The 23,448-nt window shown below is 47.4% G+C and overlaps 3 protein-coding genes across 50 annotated transcripts in view; 2 read left to right on the top strand and 1 right to left on the bottom strand.

The window, feature by feature from the left end:
- LOC118379437 (DENN domain-containing protein 3-like) overlaps positions 1 to 5,711 on the top strand; it is a 31,575-nt gene extending 25,864 nt beyond the window's left edge. For 22 of the 48 annotated variants that reach the window (XM_052514153.1, XM_052514154.1, XM_052514155.1 and 19 more), the window contains 6 exons: positions 1,837 to 1,976; positions 3,120 to 3,277; positions 3,691 to 3,824; positions 4,024 to 4,142; positions 4,351 to 4,488; positions 4,882 to 5,711. In XM_052514153.1, coding sequence (XP_052370113.1) covers positions 1,837 to 1,976; positions 3,120 to 3,277; positions 3,691 to 3,824; positions 4,024 to 4,142; positions 4,351 to 4,488; positions 4,882 to 5,088 — 896 coding nt within the window. In that variant the 3' untranslated portion in view covers positions 5,089 to 5,711. Of the gene's footprint in view, positions 1 to 3; positions 49 to 136; positions 362 to 406; positions 497 to 543; positions 589 to 1,836; positions 1,977 to 3,119; positions 3,278 to 3,690; positions 3,825 to 4,023; positions 4,143 to 4,350; positions 4,489 to 4,881 lie in introns of all 48 variants that reach the window. The other 26 variants (XM_052514139.1, XM_052514142.1, XM_052514145.1 and 23 more) reach the window with 11 other exon arrangements.
- Positions 5,712 to 6,249: 538 nt separating this feature from the next.
- On the bottom strand, positions 6,250 to 10,975 carry LOC127927572 (50 kDa spicule matrix protein-like). Its single transcript, XM_052514174.1, has 12 exons — positions 10,382 to 10,975; positions 10,266 to 10,344; positions 10,077 to 10,228; positions 9,653 to 9,924; positions 8,932 to 9,045; positions 8,147 to 8,511; positions 7,996 to 8,071; positions 7,302 to 7,681; positions 6,746 to 6,920; positions 6,528 to 6,603; positions 6,346 to 6,415; positions 6,250 to 6,310 (listed from the first exon to the last, which is right to left on the bottom strand). The coding sequence occupies exons 1-5, from the start codon at positions 10,689 to 10,691 to the stop codon at positions 8,956 to 8,958; spliced, it is 903 nt and encodes a 300-aa protein (XP_052370134.1). The 5' UTR covers positions 10,692 to 10,975; the 3' UTR covers positions 6,250 to 6,310; positions 6,346 to 6,415; positions 6,528 to 6,603; positions 6,746 to 6,920; positions 7,302 to 7,681; positions 7,996 to 8,071; positions 8,147 to 8,511; positions 8,932 to 8,955.
- A 1,949-nt stretch (positions 10,976 to 12,924) lies between these two features.
- Positions 12,925 to 20,448, top strand: LOC127927563 (uncharacterized). The gene is made up of 6 exons (XM_052514111.1): positions 12,925 to 12,930; positions 19,059 to 19,176; positions 19,246 to 19,590; positions 19,671 to 19,739; positions 19,841 to 19,909; positions 19,972 to 20,448. Exons 1-6 carry the CDS (start codon positions 12,925 to 12,927, stop codon positions 20,394 to 20,396), a joined length of 1,032 nt encoding a protein of 343 aa, XP_052370071.1. The 3' UTR covers positions 20,397 to 20,448.
- Positions 20,449 to 23,448: the final 3,000 nt, after the last annotated feature.

Raw genomic sequence — 23,448 nt, forward strand, 5'->3', positions numbered from 1 at the left:
CAGGTGAGGGGAAACAGACAGCTGACTTTCTATTACTCTACACACCAGGTGAGGGAAACAGACAGCTGACTCTCTATTACTCTACACACCAGGTGAGGGAAACAGACAGCTGACTCTCTATTACTCTACACACCAGGTGAGGGGAAACAGACAGCTGACTTTCTATTACTCTACACACCAGGTGAGGGGAAACAGACAGCTGACTTTCTATTACTCTACACACCAGGTGAGGGGAAACAGACAGCTGACTCTCTATTACTCTACACACCAGGTGAGGGGAAACAGACAGCTGACTTTCTATTACTCTACACACCAGGTGAGGGGAAACAGACAGCTGACTCTCTATTACTCTACACACCAGGTGAGGGGAAACAGACAGCTGACTTTATGTTACTCTACACACCAGGTGAGGGGAAACAGACAGCTGACTTTCTATTACTCTACACACCAGGTGAGGGGAAACAGACAGCTGACTCTCTATTACTCTACACACCAGGTGAGGGGAAACAGACAGCTGACTCTCTCTATTACTCTACACACCAGGTGAGGGGAAACAGACAGCTGACTCTCTATTACTCTACACACCAGGTGAGGGGAAACAGACAGCTGACTTTCTATTACTCTACACACCAGATGAGGGGAAACAGACAGCTGACTTTCTATCATAGTTTGTCTCTTATCTTCACTCTAGTAAAATACTACTTGAGTATTAGTCTAAAAGTATTAGGAAAAAATGTACTTCAGTATCAAAGGTATCAAAGGTAAAATAAATTATTGATACAAATTCCTTATAGTGAACCAGACGGCCTAATTGTTTTGTTTTTATTGCCGGATAGCCAGGGGTACACTCCAACACTCCAACACTCCAAGACATAATTTACAAACAAAGCATGTGTGTTTAGTGAGTCCCCCAGATCAGAGGCAGTAGGCATGACCAGGGATGTTCTCTTTTTAGTGAGTCCATCAGATCAGAGGCAGTAGGGATGACCAGGGATGTTCTCTTTTTAGTGAGTCCATCAGATCAGAGGCAGTAGGGATGACCAGGGATGTTCTCTTTTTAGTGAGTCCATCAGATCAGAGGCAGTAGGGATGACCAGGGATGTTCTCTGTTTAGTGAGTCCTCCAGATCAGAGACAGTAGGGATGACCAGGGATGTTCTCTGTTTAGTGAGTCCTCCAGATCAGAGGCAGTAGGGATGACCAGGGATGTTCTCTGTTTAGTGAGTCCTCCAGATCAGAGACAGTAGGGATGACCAGGGATGTTCTCTGTTTAGTGAGTCCTCCAGATCAGAGACAGTAGGGATGACCAGGGATGTTCTCTGTTTAGTGAGTCCTCCAGATCAGAGACAGTAGGGATGACCAGGGATGTTCTCTGTTTAGTGAGTCCTCCAGATCAGAGGCAGTAGGGATGACCAGGGATGTTCTCTGTTTAGTGAGTCCTCCAGATCAGAGACAGTAGGGATGACCAGGGATGTTCTCTTGATAAGTGTGTGAACGGGACCATTTTCCTGTCAAAATGTAACGAGTACTTTTGGGTGTCCGGGGAAATGTATGGAGTAAAAGGTACATTATTTCCTTTCTGTAGTGATGTAAAAGTTGCCAAAAAAATAATAGTATGATCTCAAAGGCAGTGAAAAAGCCACATATTCTGTTGTAATGCAGAGCTACAGTTTATACCGTATACATATCATCTATATGCCTGTGGGAGTATCCATCGACTGGCTGACCCATGGATTGTGTATTTAACTTTTAGTGTATTTGATTTTGATGTAGACATTCGCAGATAAAAGCTGAATTGCTGTGACTGACTACAGTCTCTCTCTCTCTGTTTATCCAGGCCAGTTGAGTTACTCGGAGGCAGACGGAGATGGGAACCCCAAGCTGTGGTGTGCCCTCAGTGGTGGGAGGATGGTTGTGTTTGATGCAGCCAGCTGGTCCATGCAGCAGAACTGTGTTCAAGTGGGATCCTCCCAACTGGTATGATGTCTGCAAGCAGACACACACCATTTCCCCTGCGCTCTCCCTGGACTATCACTTGAGCCTTTCTACTAGGCTCTGTTCCAATATCCACATTAGTGTAGCAGAACACTTAGAGAGAAGCATTGGATTTGGCCGTACATTCTAAGGGTTCTATGCGAGTGGATATTGGAACATGTCCTTTGTTTCTATGAAATTGCTTACAGATATCCTTTGAAAATAAATTGTTATATTGAATTAAGTACACAGTGATCTCTTTCTCTCGCTCTCTGGCTCTCTGTTTCACTTGTTCTCTCTCCCTCTCCATCTCTCTTTCTCTCTCCCTCTCTCTCTAGCTCTTTCACTTGTTCTCTCTCTCTCTCTAACTCTCTGTTTCACTTGTTCTCTCTCCCTCTCCATCTCTCTTTCTCTCTCCCTCTCTCTCTAGCTCTTTCACTTGTTCTCTCTCTCTCTCTAACTCTCTTTCACTTGTTCTCTCTCTCTCTAGCTCTCTTTCACTTGTTCTCTCTCTTCCTCTCCATGTCTTTCTCTCTAGCTCTCTTTCACCCGTTCTTTCTCTCTCTCTCTCTCCCACCTCTAGTTCTGTTTCACTTGTTTTCTCTCTCTCCCTCCCCCTCTAGTTCTGTTTCACTTGTTCTCTCTCTTCCACCTCCAGTTCTGTTTCTTTCTCTCTCTCTCTTTCACCTCTAGTTCTTTCACTCTCTCTCTCTCCCACCTCTAGTTCTGTTTCACTTGTTTTCTCTCTCTCCCGTTCCCCCCTCTAGTTCTGTTTCACTTGTTTTCTCCCTCTCCATCTTTCTCTCTCCCTCTCTCTCTCTTTCTCTAGCTCTCTTTCACTCATTCTTTCTCTCTCCTTCTAGTTCTGTTTCACTTGTTTTCTCTCTCTCTCTCTTTTTCTTCTGTTGATAGTGTTTCCTCCTTTCTGTGGTCTCATGAGGCATGAACAGGAGTGCCTGCCATTCACATAACAGTGGATTAAACCTGGATATGTATGCGTCCAAAATAGCACCCTATTCCCTATATAGTACACTTCTTTTGACGAGAGTCCTATGGGCCTTGGTCAAAAGTAGTGCACTATATAGGGAATAGGTGCCATTTGGGACGCATTTATGTGCTGAATACGTGGCTTTATTATGTGCACAGAACTGCATGCTGGGATTGGACCAGGATCAAGTATGGATTGGCTCCCAGGATTCCATCATTTACATAATTGACACTCGCAGCATGTCCTGCAATAAGCAGCTGACAGAGCACAGGCATGAGGTTATGGACTTTGCCCTGGAGGAGAGTGACAAGATGAGGTAAAATGTTACACATATAGTACCGTATGTCTGTGTCCCACAGTGCACCCTATTCCCTATATACTGTAGGGCACTCTTTCATGCTACAGTCACTTCACCCTCACAAACTGTTAACCCATGTGTGATGCTCAGGATTCTATGTTGAAGGCAGGATAATGTGTTAGAACTGCCTGTTCAAATGACCAATGCACCTATTGCAGAAAGTAGTTCTTCTAACTGTCCCACCCCAGTATCATAGTGCAAGAATCTTAGAACATGGAGTGTTTTTGATGTCTATTTCCAACCAGCAGATGGCAGCAGTGTACTTAAAGTACTTATTTAATTTGCCTTCAGTGAATCATCAGTAGTTAGACCACAATCAGGCTTCTACATGGTGCTTGTTTTAATCCAACTGTCCCTCTCCTCCCCCCCAGACAGACATACTCCTGTAGTGCCGATGGAACAGTCATTCTGTGGGACCTCTCAACGCTAAAAGTGAAAAAGCAGTTTCAACTGACCTGTGATAGGCTTATGTCCATTCAGCTCTTCAATGGAACACTGTGGTGCTGTAAGTAAACTCACTCAGTCATAGTTATACTCTAACTGTATATTATTATTCTCTTTTTTTATATACTCCTATGTATTAAATACCCTGCCAATGATCAATGAACAAAGTGTGTCAATTGACCACAAGATCACATGCTAACAACAGCAAACATCTAGACAGAAACCTTTGTTTGTTTTTTCCCATCTGGTATGTTGACTAGGTGCCAGAGACGGCATCGTTGAACTGAGGAAGAACGGAACCCCACATCGTAAGATGACACTTCCTGAGGATCTACGGAGCATGCCCACTGAGTTCAGCAGCCTCATCCTCTTCTTAGAGGTAGTAGGCCCATGTTCCCTTCATCTGGGAGATTTCACTGAACCAAGATCTTTATCTCATGCGATGCCTTCACCATTGCCTCCAAGTGGCCTCAATAATCAAGCCAGACACTATGTATTTTTGCAGGCTTCCAACAGTCAGTTTGCTTGTCAATGAGAGTGTGTCATGAGCTGATGGCTAAACCAGTCCAATGTGTGTTTTCTTTCAGAGGGGCCAGTTGTGGACGAGCTGTTCTGATTCTGACGAGCTCTGTCTCTGGCACTGTAAAGACCTGACCAAGCCTTTCCTGAGGGTGCGGCTGCAGAACTGTACAGGGGTCAACTGTATGATCAAGGTTAAGAATCAGGTGAGAAAATAATGGTCTCAGTTGGATGTTCACACCTGCTGTTCTTTGTGTGTTTTGCTGGTAACACTTTAATGGAAGGGTACCAACATAATAACGTCTTTAACACGTGACTATTAACACATACCAAACACATTCATAAGATCCTGGCAACAACAGTCTTTCTCAGGTGTTGCAATTTCTACAAAAGCTTGTAAAGTAGCAGTTAAAATAGTATCGTACTTAGAAATGATACCATACATTCCACCCTACCATCGTTATTTTATCTCTCATAGTAATGATCAGAGTGTCCAGAGCGAACTCTGAGTTTTATTTAGGTAGTGAATGTCACAGTACAACTGCAAATCCTCAACAAGCTTCTCTTCATTGTTTGTCTCCTCCCCCTCCCTCGTCCAGATTTGGGTTGGCTGCAGCGGGCCGAGCCCTGACCAGTGCAGGATGAGTGGGAAGATCTACATAGTGGACACAGAGAGCCACAGTGTAGAGAAGGAGCTGATGGCCCACACAGACAGTGTCCAGGCACTGTGCTCTGCAGAGGGCCGCTATGTACTCAGTGGCTCCGCCTGCCAGGATGGCAAAATCGCCATTTGGAAGGTTGAGTAGAGGATGAGTAGCCTGGTCCAGTATCTGTTTGTGTGGTTTTGACAACTCTTTGAAGTGAATAAAATGTTTGGCACAACAATGACAGGAGTTTCCTAAACAGCAGAAATAGATGTGGGACCAGGTTAGAGGAAGAGCGCTGCAGACCCTCAAACTCAACTCTGGACCTGGAAGCCAGTTCCACTGCTTTGTTCATTGTTCCCCTCTAATCAGGGACTGATTTAGACCTGGGACACCAGGTGGGTGATTCTCTTCTAATCAGGGACTGATTTAGACCTGGGACACCAGGTGGGTGATTCCCCTCTAATCAGGGACTGATTTAGACCTGGGACACCAGGTGGGTGATTCCCCTCTAATCAGGGACTGATTTAGACCTGGGACACCAGGTGGGTGATTCCCCTCTAATCAGGGACTGATTTAGACCTGGGACACCAGGTGGGTGATTCCCCTCTAATCAGGGACTGATTTAGACCTGGGACACCAGGTGGGTGATTCCCCTCTAATCAGGGACTGATTTAGACCTGGGACACCAGGTGGGTGATTCCCCTCTAATCAGGGACTGATTTAGACCTGGGACACCAGGTGGGTGATTCTCTTCTAATCAGGGACTGATTTAGACCTGGGACACCAGGTGGGTGATTCCCCTCTAATCAGGGACTGATTTAGACCTGGGACACCAGGTGGGTGATTCCCCTCTAATCAGGGACTGATTTAGACCTGGGACACCAGGTGGGTGATTCCCCTCTAATCAGGGACTGATTTAGACCTGGGACACCAGGTGGGTGATTCCCCTCTAATCAGGGACTGATTTAGACCTGGGACTCCAGGTGGTTGCAATGAATTAGCAGGTAGAACAGAAAAGCAGCAGGCTCCGGACCTCGTGGGGTCAGAGTTGAATGTCCCTGCTATAGACTATAAATTGTTCTTATTTTCCCTGAACACCTCAGAGAGAAGGTGAGCTTCTAAAGGTTTTTTCAAAGCTTTGTTCTAAAATGTGCTTTTCCTGGATTAAAGACTCAAGGTTGGCCATATTGTTTTTAACATTCTTCCACGTCTGTGTCCCAAATGGCCCCACGCTGCTCCACCTTGTTGTCTCTCCAACCCCACCACGCTGCTCCACCTTGTTGTCTCTCCAACCCCACCACGCTGCTCCACCTTGTTGTCTCTCCAACCCCACCACGCTGCTCCACCTTGTTGTCTCTCCAACCCCACCACGCTGCTCCACCTTGTTGTCTGTCCAACCCCACCACGCTGCTCCACCTTGTTGTCTCTCCAACCCCACCACGCTGCTCCACCTTGTTGTCTGTCCAACCCCACCACGCTGCTCCACCTTGTGGTCTGCCCCCAACCCCACCACGCTGCTCCACCTTGTGGTCTGTCCCCCAACCCCACCACGCTGCTCCACCTTGTGGTCTGCCCCCAACCCCACCACGCTGCTCCACCTTGTGGTCTGTCCCCCAACCCCACCACGCTGCTCCACCTTGTAGTCTGCCCCCCAACCCCACCATGCTGCTCCACCTTGTGGTCTGTCCCCCAACCCCACCACGCTGCTCCACCTTGTAGTCTGTCCCCCAACCCCACCATGCTGCTCCACCTTGTGTCTGCCCCCAACCCCACCATGCTCTCCACCTTGTGGTCCAACCCCACCATGCTGCTCCACCTTGTTGCCTGTCCAACCCCACCACGCTGCTCCACCTTGTTGTCTGTCCAACCCCACCACGCTGCTCCACCTTGTTGTCTCTCCAACCCCACCACGCTGCTCCACCTTGTTGCCTGTCCAACCCCACCACGCTGCTCCACCTTGTTGTCTGTCCAACCCCACCACGCTGCTCCACCTTGTAGTCTCTCCCCCAACCCCACCACGCTGCTCCACCTTGTGGTCTGCCCCCCCAACCCCACCACGCTGCTCCACCTTGTAGTCTCTCCCCCAACCCCACCACGCTGCTCCACCTTGTAGTCTCTCCCCCAACCCCACCCCGCTGCTCCACCTTGTAGTCTGCCCCCCAACCCCACCACGCTGCTCCACCTTGTGGTCTGCCCCCCAACCCCACCACGCTGCTTCACCTTGTGGTCTGTCCCCCAACCCCACCACGCTGCTCCACCTTGTAGTCTCTCCCCCAACCCCACCATGCTGCTCCACCTTGTGGTCTGCCCCCCAACCCCACCACGCTGCTCCACTTTGTGGGCTGCACCCCAACCCCACCACGCTGCTCCACCTTGTGGTCTGCCACCCAACCCCATCACGCTGCTCCACCTTGTGGTCTGCCCCCCAACCCCACCACGCTGCTCCACCTTGTGGTCTGCCCCCCAACCCCACCATGCTGCTCCACCTTGTGGTCTGCCCCCCAACCCCACCATGCTGCTCCACCTTGTAGTCTATCCCCCAACCCCACCATGCTGCTCCACCTTGTGGTCTGCCCCCCAACCCCACCATGCTGCTCCACCTTGTAGTCTATCCCCCAACCCCACCATGCTGCTCCACCTTGTGGTCTGTCCCCCAACCCCACCACGCTGCTCCACCTTGTAGTCTGTCCCCCAACCCCACCATGCTGCTCCACCTTGTAGTCTGCCCCCCAACCCCACCATGCTGCTCCACCTTGTGGTCTGCCATGCCCCACCAACCTCCACCTTGTTGTCTGTCCAACCCCACCACGCTGCTCCACCTTGTTGCCTGTCCAACCCCACCACGCTGCTCCACCTTGTTGTCTGTCCAACCCCACCACGCTGCTCCACCTTGTGTCTCTCCAACCCCACCATGCTGCTCCACCTTGTTGTCTGCCCCCAACCCCACCACGCTGCTCCACCTTGTTGTCCCAACCCCACCATGCTGCTCCACCTTGTGGTCTGCCCCCAACCCCACCACGCTGCTCCACCTTGTGGTCTGCCCCCAACCCCACCATGCTGCTCCACCTTGTGGTCTGCCCCCCAACCCCACCATGCTGCTCCACCTTGTGGTCTGCCCCCCAACCCCACCATGCTGCTCCACCTTGTAGTCTATCCCCCAACCCCACCATGCTGCTCCACCTTGTGGTCTGCCCCCAACCCCACCATGCTGCTCCACCTTGTAGTCTATCCCCCAACCCCACCATGCTGCTCCACCTTGTGGTCTGTCCCCCAACCCCACCACGCTGCTCCACCTTGTAGTCTGTCCCCCAACCCCACCATGCTGCTCCACCTTGTAGTCTGCCCCCCAACCCCACCATGCTGCTCCACCTTGTGGTCTGCCCCCCAACCCCACCATGCTGCTCCACCTTGTTGCCTGTCCAACCCCACCACGCTGCTCCACCTTGTTGTCTGTCCAACCCCACCACGCTGCTCCACCTTGTTGTCTCTCCAACCCCACCACGCTGCTCCACCTTGTTGCCTGTCCAACCCCACCACGCTGCTCCACCTTGTTGTCTGTCCAACCCCACCACGCTGCTCCACCTTGTGGTCTGCCCCCCAACCCCACCATGCTGCTCCACCTTGTAGTCTCTCCCCCAACCCCACCACGCTGCTCCACCTTGTGGTCTGCCCCCCCAACCCCACCACGCTGCTCCACCTTGTAGTCTCTCCCCCAACCCCACCACGCTGCTCCACCTTGTAGTCTCTCCCCCAACCCCACCCCGCTGCTCCACCTTGTAGTCTGCCCCCCAACCCCACCACGCTGCTCCACCTTGTGGTCTGCCCCCCCAACCCCACCACGCTGCTTCACCTTGTGGTCTGTCCCCCAACCCCACCACGCTGCTCCACCTTGTAGTCTCTCCCCCAACCCCACCATGCTGCTCCACCTTGTGGTCTGCCCCCCAACCCCACCACGCTGCTCCACCTTGTGGGCTGCACCCCAACCCCACCACGCTGCTCCACCTTGTGGTCTGCCACCCAACCCCATCACGCTGCTCCACCTTGTGGTCTGCCCCCCAACCCCACCACGCTGCTCCACCTTGTGGTCTGCCCCCCAACCCCACCATGCTGCTCCACCTTGTGGTCTGCCCCCCAACCCCACCATGCTGCTCCACCTTGTAGTCTATCCCCCAACCCCACCATGCTGCTCCACCTTGTGGTCTGCCCTCCAACCCCACCATGCTGCTCCACCTTGTAGTCTATCCCCCAACCCCACCATGCTGCTCCACCTTGTGGTCTGCCCCCCAACCCCACCATGCTGCTCCACCTTGTAGTCTCTCCCCCAACCCCACCACGCTGCTCCACCTTGTAGGCTGCTCCCCCAACCCCACCATGATTCTCCACCTTGTTGTCTGCCCCCCAACCCCACCATGCTGCTCCACCTTGTGGTCTGCCCCCCAACCCCACCATGCTGCTCCACCTTGTAGTCTGCCCCCCAACCCCACCATGATTCTCCACCTTGTAGTCTGCCCCCCAACCCCACCATGATTCTCCACCTTGTGGTCTGCCCCCCAACCCCACCATGCTGCTCCACCTTGTAGTCTGCCCCCCAACCCCACCACGCTGCTCCACCTTGTGGTCTGCCCCCCAACCCCACCATGCTGCTCCACCTTGTAGTCTGCCCCCAACCCCGCCATGCTGCTCCACCTTGTAGTCTGCCCCCAACCCCACCATGCTGCTCCACCTTGTAGTCTGCCCCCCAACCCCACCACGCTGCTCCACCTTGTAGTCTGCCCCCCAACCCCACCATGCTGCTCCACCTTGTAGTCTGCCCCCCAACCCCACCATGCTGCTCCACCTTGTGGTCTGCCCCCCAACCCCACCATGCTGCTCCACCTTGTGGTCTGCCCCCCAACCCCACCATGCTGCTCCACCACCTTGTAGTCTGCCCCCCAACCCCACCACGCTGCTCCACCTTGTAGTCTGCCCCCCAACCCCACCATGCTGCTCCACCACCTTGTAGTCTGCCCCCCAACCCCACCATGCTGCTCCACCTTGTAGTCTGTCCCCCAACCCCACCATGCTGCTCCACCTTGGGGTCTGCCCCCCAACCCCACCATGCTGCTCCACCTTGTGGTCTGCCCCCCAACCCCACCATGCTGCTCCACCTTGTAGTCTGCCCCCCAACCCCACCATGCTGCTCCACCTTGTAGTCTGCCCCCCAACCCCACCACGCTGCTCCACCTTGTAGTCTGCCCCCCAACCCCACCATGCTGCTCCACCTTGTGGTCTGCCCCCCAACCCCACCATGCTGCTCCACCTTGTGGTCTGCCCCCAACCCCACCATGCTGCTCCACCTTGTGGTCTGCCCCCCAACCCCACCATGCTGCTCCACCACCTTGTAGTCTGCCCCCCAACCCCACCATGCTGCTCCACCTTGTAGTCTGCCCCCAACCCCACCACGCTGCTCCACCTTGTGGTCTGCCCCCCAACCCCACCACGCTGCTCCACCTTGTGGTCTGCCCCCCAACCCCACCACGCTGCTCCACCTTGTGATCTGTCCCCCAACCCCACCATGCTGCTCCACCTTGTTTTCTGCCCCCCCATCCCACTGTACTCAGCAGCACCACCTTGTTTGAAAATGTGAGGACCCTGCTATTCCCTATATAGTACACTACTTTTGACCAGGGCCCTATAGAGAATAGGGTGCCATTAGGTACGTAGACAATATACAGTGGACATTGAGACTCAGGGAATGACATGATCATGAAGAACCCTGTCATCCTCTGTTCTCTTTATGTTGGGGTCTGCCTGTATATACTGGATGATGATGATGTAATAGCATTTCTCTGACTGTTTCACAATGTTTTGATTTTTTTTCACTAAAAGTATTCTGTATACACTAAATGTCTTATTTCAGATTCATATTTCTTCCTCACCCATGTCTTAGCTGTCACATACAATAAAACAATGATTGTACAGTCATTTTGTATTTATTCCTATGCTCATTCATGCAAGTCAGCCTTTATTTCATATACATATAACAAGTATGCACCCTGGGGACATCCCAAATGGGACCCTATTCCCTATAAAGTGCACTACTTTTGACCAGGGCCCATAAGGCTATGTGCAAAGTTACTGCACTATTTAGGGAATAGAGTGTCATTTAGTATGCCGACTGGGTCTCGGCTATGGGCCTGGCTTGCTGTGTGTTGTAGTATTATGCAGAGAGCTAATGAAAGGAATGTTTTGGGCTGTGTCTTTTAGACAATGGAAACACAGAGTTCTCTTGCTGTGTCTGTGGGTGGGTGTGAATTACATGTAAATGTGAGTCTATTTAACCACAGAGAACTCAGTTGTCAATGCTTTTTTTTTGCATTGAAAAATAATATTATTTCTAATGTATTTAGCTACTTGTAATATCAATGTTGACATTTTATGAAACATTTATGAGAAGTGTATTAGTCACTTTATTATAAGAAAATAAGGTTTTGTGAAGTACTGTCATTCTCATTGATGTAATTGTCATGTGAAAAGCTATTTACAAGTAGAACAAGTTACGATTTTTTTATTTTTTTTTGCCAGCTGAGATAGTCACTGAACTCCCCGGCCGTTTCTACTGGGTATGGTCACTACACAGTCACTACACGGTCACTACATGGTCACTACACGTCAGCCATATTGGAACTATTAGGATGCAGCGCTGCTGTGTCAGTGGTTACCGAGAGTAGGGCGCCAGAGCGCGGTGCTGTGGAGAAACAGAAACGGAGAGGGAACCACACACAGACAGACGGTTATTACGGGATTGGAACACATATTTGCAGGATAGGAGACCGGTTAACGGAAATAGTTGAGGTGGATCTTCAATAGTAAAGATATACGTGAGTATAACGTGGCCTTGTACATGTTTGAGTGATGTGGAGGATGTTAAATAACTTTAACATTAGCCAGTTAGCATAGTAAGACCCCAGTCATTGACAATGGGTTGCAGTGAGAGTCGGAGCATTCAGTTAGCCTACTTTCATTTGCGTTTTTGGTGGAGGAATCACGGTTTCATTAGATGGCGAAAAGGGGAATATATCCTTTATGCAGATGAATATGCATGTTTCTGCAAACAGTGGTGCAGTGTCCGAATCTCTCACGCCTTGGTGCAAGGTTCAGGGAACACAGCATGTCTTATTCAGATAGTCTGCAGCGAGTGGCTACATTTCGAGTGGCAACATTAAGGAAATTATACAATGCTAGTTTAAAACAAAAAAGTGATTACAACATTGTTACAATGTTACAAATTGTAACAACTCTCATGGTTGTTTGGAGATTGTATGTCATTGCATGATCTAGTTCTGTAGCCGGCTCAGCCCCAGCCATTCTGCATGCTGTTGTTTAAATGACCTGAGTGAGGTTTAACGTTACTTACAGGGGAAGATTAGAGGAGACCCTAGTATCCTCTGTATTTGACACGCTGATGGAATTACACCAGACGAACAGACTGTTCCTTATTCCACTTGTCTCATAACAAAACACTGCTAAACTCCATAGGCAATTACAAGGCAACAACTATATTACGATGCAACAAAACCTGTATAATAACCATAATTGTGTTTAGAGGTTCACAGATATTGAGCTTTCTTCAGTTACTGCTACAGTGCAAAAAGGAGAGACTGCTCATAAACTGTAATGATTCTTGTTTTTTTACAATGAGTTGCATTGATTTGTTGACTCTGCGTATGATTGCAGGCAAGCAGCATGGTTTTATCTGCATGCCTGAATCATCTATGTGTTTGTTTCCACGATCGGTATCATTGTTGCCCCCGTGCCTGCTGGTGTAACAAGTTAAAGCTAGTGTGTGAAGGGAGGAGTTTGGAAGCCAGGAGGAGGAGGGCCAGGTGTGTTGGTAAGAGGGTGTCAGGTTATCAGCTCAGTAGCACTGACAGAAGTGATTTGCACCAGTTGGAAATACTCTTACATGTAAATAGCCTACAAATATGCAGTTCTGGAATATCCTGGGCTGCGGAAATGGAGGTACGTGTGCTATATTTATATCCATAATGCAACTGACAGTTTTTGAGAAGCAGTGGTAGGCTTGTTTGGCTGAGAACTGAACGCGTGTCTGTCTCAAGAAGAGTGAGTCAGTGTGCCTGAGATAAGGGCAGGAATTTTCTCATGTCATGGCCGTGCATGCAGTCACAGGCAGGTAAAAGTTGTTTGTAGCATGAACATCATGTTACTAGTGACACCAGGCATCTTTTTGTAGAGGAATCATACAGGGCTATAGAGAGCAGGAGAACCGTACAGAATGTTGTACTGAGTGTTCAACCCTCAGAAGAACCCATAGCCTACCTTGTTTGTCAATGTTACCTGATAAATTCCAGGACACCGAGGTATACCTCAGAGAATGTGCTGCTTCAGGGTTCGTCTTCTGATATGAGTCATCTCGTCACATCTCATGGCTTGTAAATAACCAGAAATATCAGCAGTTATAATGTGGGTATGAAAATAGATGTCTATGCTTCTGCCCATGAGGATACGGGTACTGTACACACAGTGCAATATGTGCCATACACTAACTAACACTATAGATGTGGTCGTGGTAGAGTAGGCAAAACGATGTGAATGAAACCACACAGTCAAAGACCTGGGTTTCTTTCACTTCCATGTCCTGACAACAATAGTCAAATCAACTGTAGTCAAATCAACTGTAGTCAAATCAACTGTAGTCAAATCAATGAAGGCAGAGATTGTTGACAAATGTAAGCCGAGATTTTGTTGTGTAGAAAATGTTCCTTTTGATGTCGACACAGCCCCTCCAGAGGGCGATCCAGCTGTTATGTATTGCGTCACAATGTTTTGAACAAATTCCAATCTCAGGCATAGACAAGCCTTCCGTTCAGTTAGATTTGAGATGATCAGATGTTCACTGCCATTGTATGTTTTACAGGTCCACCGATTATGATTTTTCAACGCCGATGCCGATTATTGGAGGACCAAAAAGGCCGATACCGATTAATCGGCCGATTTATAAAAATGTTTATTTTAAATTTGTAATAATGACAATTACAACAATACTGAATGAACACTTATTTTAACTTAATATAATACATCAATAAAATCTATTTAGCCTCAAGTAAATAATGAAGCATGTTAAATTTGGTTTAAATAAAGAAAGTAAAAGTGCAATATGTGCTATATAAGAAAGCTAATGTTTTAGTTCCTTGCTCAGAACATGAGAACATATGAAAGCTGGTGGTTCCTTTTAACATGAGTCTTCAATATTCCCAGGTAAGAAGTTTTAGGTTGTAGTTATTATAGGAATTATAGGACTATTTCCCTCTATACCATTTGTATTTCATTAACCTTTGATTATTGGATGTTCTTATAGGCACTTTAGTATTGCCAGTATAACAGTATAGCTTCCGTCCCTCTCCTCGCTCCTCCCTGAGCTCAAACCAGCAACACAAGGACAACAGCCATCATCGAAGCAGCGGTACCCATGCAGAGCAAGGGGAACAACTACTAGCAGGCTCAGAGCGAGTGACATTTGAAACGCTATTAGCGCTCGCTAACTAGCTAGCCATTTCACTTCGGTTACACCAGCCTAATCTTGGGAGTTGATAGGCTTGAAGTCATCAACAGCGCAATGCTTGACGCACAACGAAGAGCTGCTGGCAAAACGCCCGAAAGTGCTGTTTGAATGAATGCTTCTGCCTACCAACGCTCAGTCAGATTATATGCAACACAGGACACGCTAGATAATATCTAGTAATATCATCAACCATGTGTAGTTAACTAGTGATTATGATTGATTGTTTTTTATAAGATAAGTTTAATGCTAGTTAGCAATTTACCTTGGCTTACTGCATTCGCGTAACAGGCAGTCTCCTTGTGGAGTGCAACGAGAGAGAGGCAGGTCGTTATTGCGTTGGACTAGTTAACTGTAAGGTTGCAAGTTTGATCCCCCGAGCTGACATGGTGAAAATCTGTCGTTCTACCCCTGAACAAGGCAGTTAACCCACCGTTCCTAGGCCGTCATTGAAAATAAGAATGTGTTCTTAACTGACTTGCCTAGTTAAATAAAGGTTTGAAATATATATATATTTTTTAATCGGCAAATCGGCGCCCAAAATACCGATTTCCGATTGCTATGAAAACTCTCACTGTATTGTGATGATAGGCCGTCAGTGGGGAAAAGAGGCCTACTGAGCTTGCTGAACATGAACATGCATACCTTTTTCATTTATTATCGAACCTTTATTTAACAAGTCAGTTAAGAAGAAATTCTTATTCACAATGACGGCCTACCCCGGCCAAACCCTAACCTGGGACAACACTGGGCCAACTGTGCAACACCCTATGGGACTCACAATGACGGCCTACCCCGGCCCAACCCTAACCTGGACAACAGAGGGCCAACTGTGCACCACCCTATGGGACTCCCAATCACGGCTGGTTGTGGTACAGCCTGGAATCGAACCAGGGCCTGTAGTGACACCTCTCACTCTGAGATGAAGTGCATCAGAGCGCTGCGCCACTCGGGATACCTACTGTACGCTACCTGACTTTCCAGAAGGCTTTTTAAACAGCACGTATCAGGCAGAACACAGATCAATGACAGACACAATTCATTATGGATCCCTTCTTCAATATTAACCTTGGCAGGGTACACTGAGCAAAGGCTATCGAATACCTTGTCAAATCTTGTTGTTTTAACATAGGTTTGGAGATCTGCTGTGTAAATCAGCCATTCAATGACGAGTGGATGGGGAGTTGAATTGTGTGGGGGGAAAGAAATGGCTGGAAAGCCCATCAACAGTGATTTATTCGAAACAGTTATGTAAACGTGAATGTGTGTATTGAGACAACAAGGCTGTCAAGTGTAAATCATTATAATACAAGCAAGGCAAGATCTGGAAGCAAAAACGTTTTATACTCTGTCAGTTAGTCTTTACTAACAATATAGAACCATCAGTCAATAGTGTTCTTCTCAAGAAGAACGGTGGTCTGTAGTTAAAGAACTACAGGGAATGGCCTTAGACCTATTAGTTCAATGGGAAGTGCTTGTGGGAATGACTTTCACTAAACTGCAGTCTTAGAAAAACGGGTTCTACCTGGAACCAAAAAGGGTTCTTCAAATGGTTCTCCTACGGCGACAGCCGAAGAACCCTTTTAGGTGTGTATTGCAAATAGAAGTAGTCAAATAGGCTCTAACCCTCAGTGATTTATGGTGCAGCTCTCACAGGTCTACAACACACCTTAGGCTTGAATAGTGAACGTCTCCCCCTCTCTCTCGATGTGATATGGTCTTTTGTTTGAGCTGGTCTCTCGAAACAGCTTTTAAAAATTAGATGATACCAATGGGTTAACCAAAGTCTGGAGCTTTTACACAATTTGACAAATGAGGAAGCTCTGGCCTCCCAGGAATTCAGCGTTGAGACCACAGCATACTGTCACACCCAGCTCTTATCAAGTCCCTACTGGGATGTGAAGACCAGATGACCCAACTCAATTTCTCTGAGCCAACACCTTTTGTTACAATGCTTTCTTACTCCTTTTAGTATGTGTTGCATACCGCCACCAAGTTATTTATGTTGAACAGCAGCACACACTCACTGGGCACAGATTAGGTTTAGTTGGGTGAACGGGTGAATTCAACAGAAAATGTCCCTGTGCCATTGGATTCATTGGTTACAATGGCATGGTGAAAAAATAAGAAATTGCCTTATGTTGATGAATTCAAATTCAATCAGTTTTACACATTGATTCAACATCACCTTAAATTATTGGGTTGGAATGACGTGGAAACGACGTTGATTCAACCAGTTTTTGCCCAGTGGTCCATGATCTCTGTGGGAAGTAGAACTAGCTACCATAATCCATGACAGAAATACATTAGAAAATACAGTATTGCAATTGGGCCTGCATTGCAGACGGCTTGTTATAGCAAACTCATCCTAAACTGATATGTTGCCAGAGACATATTTGATTATGTGATTAGCAAGAGACATTATGTAAATTGCAACACTGACTCAATTGCATTTTTTTATTTTCTCCTAGAAAAATAACCTGATGTTGAACTGATCAACAAGGTGGCTGCTGTCATCTCTCTCCTTGAATTTATTTTGAATTTCCTGTTCATTTATAGAATGCAAACAACTAGTCAGGGTTATTCAGTGAGACTAAAATATTTCTAAAACTGGTAGATAGAAATGTATTGAATAAAACTAACATGATAGACAATTCTACCTGACTGATAATCATGTCTGTTCTAAGCTATACATTTCTATGTGACCATTCTGTTCAGAGAATGCTGAAGTGATGTTCTGCTTGACAGGATCTAGATCTCTTACTGTAGTCATGTCTGACAGTCTGAGGCTGGAGGAGATTGAGTGTATTTTTCACATCACTGTAGTTTATACAGCTAATATTCAGGGCCCAGTTCAAAAAATAAATATCTATCTGGATTTCACCTCGGACAGGATTAAATGCATAGACATTTTATGAATAGAGAGGACGAATCATTTACTTGAATGGAGACTCCCATTCTATTAATTATATTTCTATTAATTGAGTCCTATCCGATAGCCGACATACAGATAGATCACTTTTTTTTAAAACTGGTCCCAGGCCAACAGGATTACTCTGCTAGAGCAGCTGTTAAATGATTACCACTCTAGAATGATTTACCTTGTTTTCATTTACATTAGGTTGAGTTGTCAACTAATGTGAAATCAACCAAAAAAGTCACCCGGTCATTGTATTTAACAGTTAGGTAACAGAAATACTAAATTCCCTTACGTAGATGAATTTTTGCAAATCCATTCAGTTTTCCACGTTGATTCAAATCGTCACATTTAAGTTTTTCGTTGAAATGACGTGGAAACAACGCTGATTCAACCAGTTTTTGCCCAGTGGGATGGTGCCAATTGTCCTGTCAGGTTTTTGTGTTGGCTAGGGATGTTTCATATACTGTGCAGTGTAGCCTGATTGTGTTGAGACCTACAGAGGGTTACTATTAGTGCTCTCTTGTCAGTAATACCATTTGAATTTGAATAGTACAGGCTAGGGGGATTGGGAATTCAGCAGTACTGTACAGTTTGAGTCAGAATGTGATTGGTGACCATCCTCTCCCCTGTGCCTCTCCTTGGGAGGATCAGTGTTGTCTAGGTGAGTAAATGAATGGTGTGACAGAGCCCTAGCATTGTGCTGAGTCAGACGTAGGCCATGTAATGTCCTATAGGACTATCCACATACACACAGCCACACATACAGTCATCTGTTTAGCAAGCTGCTGTCTCAGTAAGTCCAGTACACATCACCACTGAACAATCACCCAGATCAATCACAAGCCAGGTCTGCTGCAGTACATTAATCCAGTCTGCTCTAGGGGAATCAGGAGGAGTGTTGTAGTCAGTCAGCCAGGTCTGCTGCAGTACATTAATCCAGTCTGCTCTAGGGGAATCAGGAGGAGTGTTGTAGTCAGTCAGCCAGGGCTGCTGCAGTACATTAATCCAGTCTGCTCTAGGGGAATCAGGAGGAGTGTTGTAGTCAGTCAGCCAGGTCTGCTGCAGTGCATCAATCCAGTCTGCTCTAGGGGAATCAGGAGGAGTGTTGTAGTCAGTCAGCCAGGTCTGCTGCAGTGCATCAATCCAGTCTGCTCTAGGGGAATCAGGAGGAGTGTTGTAGTCAGTCAGCCAGGTCTACTGCAGTACATCAATCCAGTCTGCTCTAGGGGAATCAGGAGGAGTGTTGTAGTCAGTCAGCCAGGTCTGCTGCAGTGCATCAATCCAGTCTGCTCTAGGGGAATCAGGAGGAGTGTTGTAGTCAGTCAGCCAGGTCTACTGCAGTACATCAATCCAGTCTGCTCTAGGGGAATCAGGAGGAGTGTTGTAGTCAGTCAGCCAGGTCTGCTGCAGTACATTAATCCAGTCTGCTCTAGGGGAATCAGGAGGAGTGTTGTAGTCAGTCAGCCAGGTCTGCTCTAGGGGAATCAGGAGGAGTGTTGTAGTCAGTCAGCCAGGTCTGCTGCAGTACATTAATCCAGTCTGCTCTAGGGGAATCAGGGGAATCAGTCAGCCAGGTCTGCTGCAGTAGTCCAGTCTGCTCTAGGGGAATCAGGAGGAGTGTTGTAGTCAGTCAGCCAGGTCTGCTGTCAGCCAGTCTGCTCTAGGGGAATCAGGAGGAGTGTTGTAGTCAGTCAGCCAGGTCTGCTGCAGTACATTAATCCAGTCTGCTCTAGGGGAATCAGGAGGAGTGTTGTAGTCAGTCAGCCAGGTCTGCTGCAGTTCATTAATCCAGTCTGCTCTAGGGGAATCAGGAGGAGTGTTGTAGTCAGTCAGCCAGGTCTGCTGCAGTACATTAATCCAGTCTGCTCTAGGGGAATCAGGAGGAGTGTTGTAGTCAGTCAGCCAGGTCTGCTGCAGTACATTAATCCAGTCTGCTCTAGGGGAATCAGGAGGAGTGTTGTAGTCAGTCAGCCAGGTCTGCTGCAGTACATTAATCCAGTCTGCTCTAGGGGAATCAGGAGGAGTGTTGTAGTCAGTCAGCCAGGTCTGCTGCAGTACATTAATCCAGTCTGCTCTAGGGGAATCAGGAGGAGTGTTGTAGTCAGTCAGCCAGGTCTGCTGCAGTACATTAATCCAGTCTGCTCTAGGGGAATCAGGAGGAGTGTTGTAGTCAGTCAGCCAGGTCTGCTGCAGTCAGGACATTAATCCAGTCTGCCTCTCCAGTCTGGGGAATCAGGAGGAGTGTTGTAGTCAGTCAGCCAGGTCTGCTGCAGTACATTAATCCAGTCTGCTCTAGGGGAATCAGGAGGAGTGTTGTAGTCAGTCAGCCAGGTCTGCTGCAGTACAGTCTTAAGTCAGTCAGCCAGGTCTGCTGCAGTCATTAATAGTCTGCTCTAGGGGAATCAGGAGGAGTGTTGTAGTCAGTCAGCCAGGTCTGCTGCAGTACATTAATCCAGTCTGCTCTAGGGGAATCAGGAGGAGTGTTGTAGTCAGTCAGCCAGGTCTGCTGCAGTACATTAATCCAGTCTGCTCTAGGGGAATCAGGAGGAAGTCAGTCAGCCAGGTCTGCTGCAGTACATTAATCCAGTCTGCTCTAGGGGAATCAGGAGGAGTGTTGTAGTCAGTCAGCCAGGTCTGCTGCAGTACATTAATCCAGTCTGCTCTAGGGGAATCAGGAGGAGTGTTGTAGTCAGTCAGCCAGGTCTGCTGCAGTACATTAATCCAGTCTGCTCTAGGGGAATCAGGAGGAGTGTTGTAGTCAGTCAGCCAGGTCTGCTGCAGTACATTAATCCAGTCTGCTCTAGGGGAATCAGGAGGAGTGTTGTAGTCAGTCAGCCAGGTCTGCTGCAGTACATTAATCCAGTCTGCTCTAGGGGAATCAGGAGGAGTGTTGTAGTCAGTCAGCCAGGTCTGCTGCAGTACATTAATCCAGTCTGCTCTAGGGGAATCAGGAGGAGTGTTGCAGTCAGTCAGCCAGGTCTGCTCTAGGGGAATCAGGAGGAGTGTTGTAGTCAGTCAGCCAGGTCTGCTCTAGGGGAATCAGGAGGAGTGTTGTAGTCGGTCAGTAATGACAGTTGACTCCCTCCATTTAAAAGGCTGTGTTTGTCTTCCACACACACACACACACACACACACACACACACACACACACACACACACACACACACACACACACACACACACACACACACACACACACACACACACACACACACACACACACACACACACACACACACACACACACACACACACACACACACACACACACACACACTAGGGTGCTGTGTTTGGAGTCTCACCTGTTCGTTCCCTCCTACACCATTCACTTTAACACCATCCTGCAGGCAGCTTGAGGGGTGATGAGAGAGAAAAGGTCCAGTTCCCAGGACCACAAATACAAATTCCATATAGACACCGTTGCCCTAGAGCAGTGGTTCCCAAACGTTTTATTGTCCCGTACCCCTTCAAACATTCAACCTCCAGCTGTACCCCCTCTAGCACCAGGGTCGGCACACTCTCAAATGTTGTTTTTTGCCAGCATTGTAAGCCTGCCACACACACACACACTATACGATACATTTATTAAACATAAGAATGAGTGTGAGTTGACATCACAACCCAGCTCGTGGGAAGTGACAAAGAGCTCTTATAGGACCATGGCACAAATTAGAATATAATCATCATCATCATCAATCATCTTGCTCACATATAAAACCTTATTTGTTCTTCAAAATTGTGAATAACTCACCACAGGTTAATGAGAAAGGTGTGCTTGAAAGGATGCACATACTTCTGCAATGTTGGGTTGTATTGGAGAGAGTCTCAGTCTTAAATCATATTCCACACACAGTCTGTGCCTGTATTTAGTTTTCATGCTAATGAGGGCCGAGAATCCACTCTCACGTACTGTAGGTACGTGGTTGCAAATGGCATCAGTGTCTTAACAGTGTGATTTGGATATTCAGGATACTCTGAGCGCAGGCCAAACCAGAAATCTGGCAGTGGCTTCTGATTAAATTCTATTTTCACTGAACTGCTTGTTGCAATTTCGATGAGGCTCTCTTGTTCAGATATTGGTAAGTGGACTGGAGGCAGGGCATGAAAAGGATAACGAATCCAGTTTTTTGTGTCATCCGTTTCGGGAAAGTATCTGCGCAGGGTAGCCTAGTGGTTAGAGCGTTGGACTAGTAACCGGAAGGTTGCAAGTTCAAACCCCCGAGCTGACAAGGTACAAATCTGCCGTTCTGCCCCTGAATAGGCACGTAACCCACTGTTCCTAGGCCGTCATTGAAAATAAGAATTTGTTCTTAACTGACTTGCCTGGTTAAATAAAGGTAAAATAAAATAAAAATTGCACACCCAACTCAATCTGGTGCTTCACTATATCACATTTGACATTGTCTGTTAGCTTGAGTTAATTTGCACAGAAAAAAATCATACAATGATGGAAAGACCTGTGTGTTGTCCTTGTTAATGCAGACAGAGAAGAGCTCTAACTTCTTCATCACAGCCTCAGGAGAGTCCCTGTAATCCTCGATTCAGATCATTCAGCCTAGAAAGGCCAGTCGTGTGAAAAACTCATCATCATGCAAGCGGTCAGACAAGTGAAAATTATGTCAGTAAAGAAAACTTTAAGCTCGTCTCTCAATTTTAAAAAACGTGACCAATACTTTGCCCCTTGATAACCAGCTCACTTCTGTATGTTGTAAAAGCGTTACATGGTCACTAGAGGTCGACCGATTAATCGGAATGGATGATTAATTAGGGCCGATTTCAAGTTTTTATAACAATCGGAAATTGGTATTTTTGGAAACATTTTTTTTTTTTTTACACCTTTATTTAATCTTTATTTAACTAGGCAAGTCAGTTAAGAACACATTCTTATTTTCAATGACGGCCTAGGAACAGTGGGTTAACTGCCTCGTTCATGGGCAGAACAACAGATTTTCATCTTGTCAGCTCGGGGAATCAATCTTGCAACCTTACAGCTAACGCCCTAACCACCTGCCTCTCATTGCACTCCACGAGGAGACTGCCTGTTACGCGGATGCAGTAAGAAGCCGAGGTAAGTTGCTAGCTAGCATTAAACTTATCTTATAAAAAACAATCAATCAATCATAATCACTAGTTAACTACACATGGTTGATGATATTACAAGTTTATCTAGTGTGTCCTGCGTTGCATATAATCGATGCGGTGTGCATCGTTGCTCCAATGTGTAGCTAACCATAAACATCAATCTTCTTAAAATCAATACACAGAGGTATATATTTTTAAACCTGCATATTTAGCTAAAAGAAATCCAGGTTAGCAGGCAATATTAAGCAGGTGAAATTGTGTCACTTCTCTTGCGTTCATTGCACACAGAGTCAGGGTATATGCAAAAGTTTGGGCCTCCTAATTTGCCACTTAATTATGACATAACATTGAAGGTTGTGCAATGTAACAGGAATATTTAGACTTATGGATGCCACCCATTAGATAAAATACGGAACGGTTCCGTATTTCACTGAAAGAATAAACGTCTTGTTTTCGAGATGATAGTTTCCGGATTCGACCATATTCATGACCCAAGGCTCGCATTTCTGTGTGTTATTATGTTATAACTACGTCTATGATTTGATAGAGCAGTCTGACTGAGCGATGGTAGGCAGCAGCAGGCTCGTAAGCATTCATTCAAACAGCACTTTCGTGCGTTTTGCCAGCAGCTCTGCTGTTTATGACTTCAAGCCTATCAACTCCCGAGATTAGACTGGTGTAACCGATGTAAAATGGCTAGCTAGTTAGCTGGGTGCACGCTAATAGCGTTTCAAACGTCACTCGCTCTGAGACTTGGAGTAGTTGTTCCCCTTGCTCTGCATGGGTAACGCTGCTTCAAGGGTGGCTGTTGTCGATGTGTTCCTGGTTCGAGCCCAGGTAGGAGGGAGGAGAGGGACGGAAGCTGTACTGTTACACTGGCAATACTAAAGTGCCTATAAGAACATCCAATAGTCAAAGGTTAAGGAAATACAAATGGTATAGAGAGAAATAGTCCTAT

This window comes from Oncorhynchus keta, unplaced genomic scaffold (genome assembly GCF_023373465.1).
Source record: "Oncorhynchus keta strain PuntledgeMale-10-30-2019 unplaced genomic scaffold, Oket_V2 Un_scaffold_1526_pilon_pilon, whole genome shotgun sequence".
NCBI lineage: Eukaryota > Metazoa > Chordata > Actinopteri > Salmoniformes > Salmonidae > Oncorhynchus > Oncorhynchus keta.

Coding starts and splice junctions, on each gene's coding strand:
- LOC127927572 (XM_052514174.1), bottom strand. CDS start 10,691: ATGACAGGGTTCTTCATGATCATGTCATTCCCTGAGTCTCAATGTCCA. Junction 10,345..10,381: donor GTTGGGGGGCAGACCACAAG/GTGGAGCAGCGT, acceptor GCAGACTACAAG/GTGGAGCAGCATGGTGGGGT. Junction 9,925..10,076: donor GTTGGGGGGCAGACTACAAG/GTGGAGCAGCAT, acceptor GCAGACTACAAG/GTGGTGGAGCAGCATGGTGG.
- LOC127927563 (XM_052514111.1), top strand. Junction 19,591..19,670: donor TGTTGTAGTCAGTCAGCCAG/GTCTGCTGCAGT, acceptor TCAGTCAGCCAG/GTCTGCTGCAGTACATTAAT. Junction 19,910..19,971: donor TGTTGTAGTCAGTCAGCCAG/GTCTGCTGCAGT, acceptor TCAGTCAGCCAG/GTCTGCTGCAGTACATTAAT.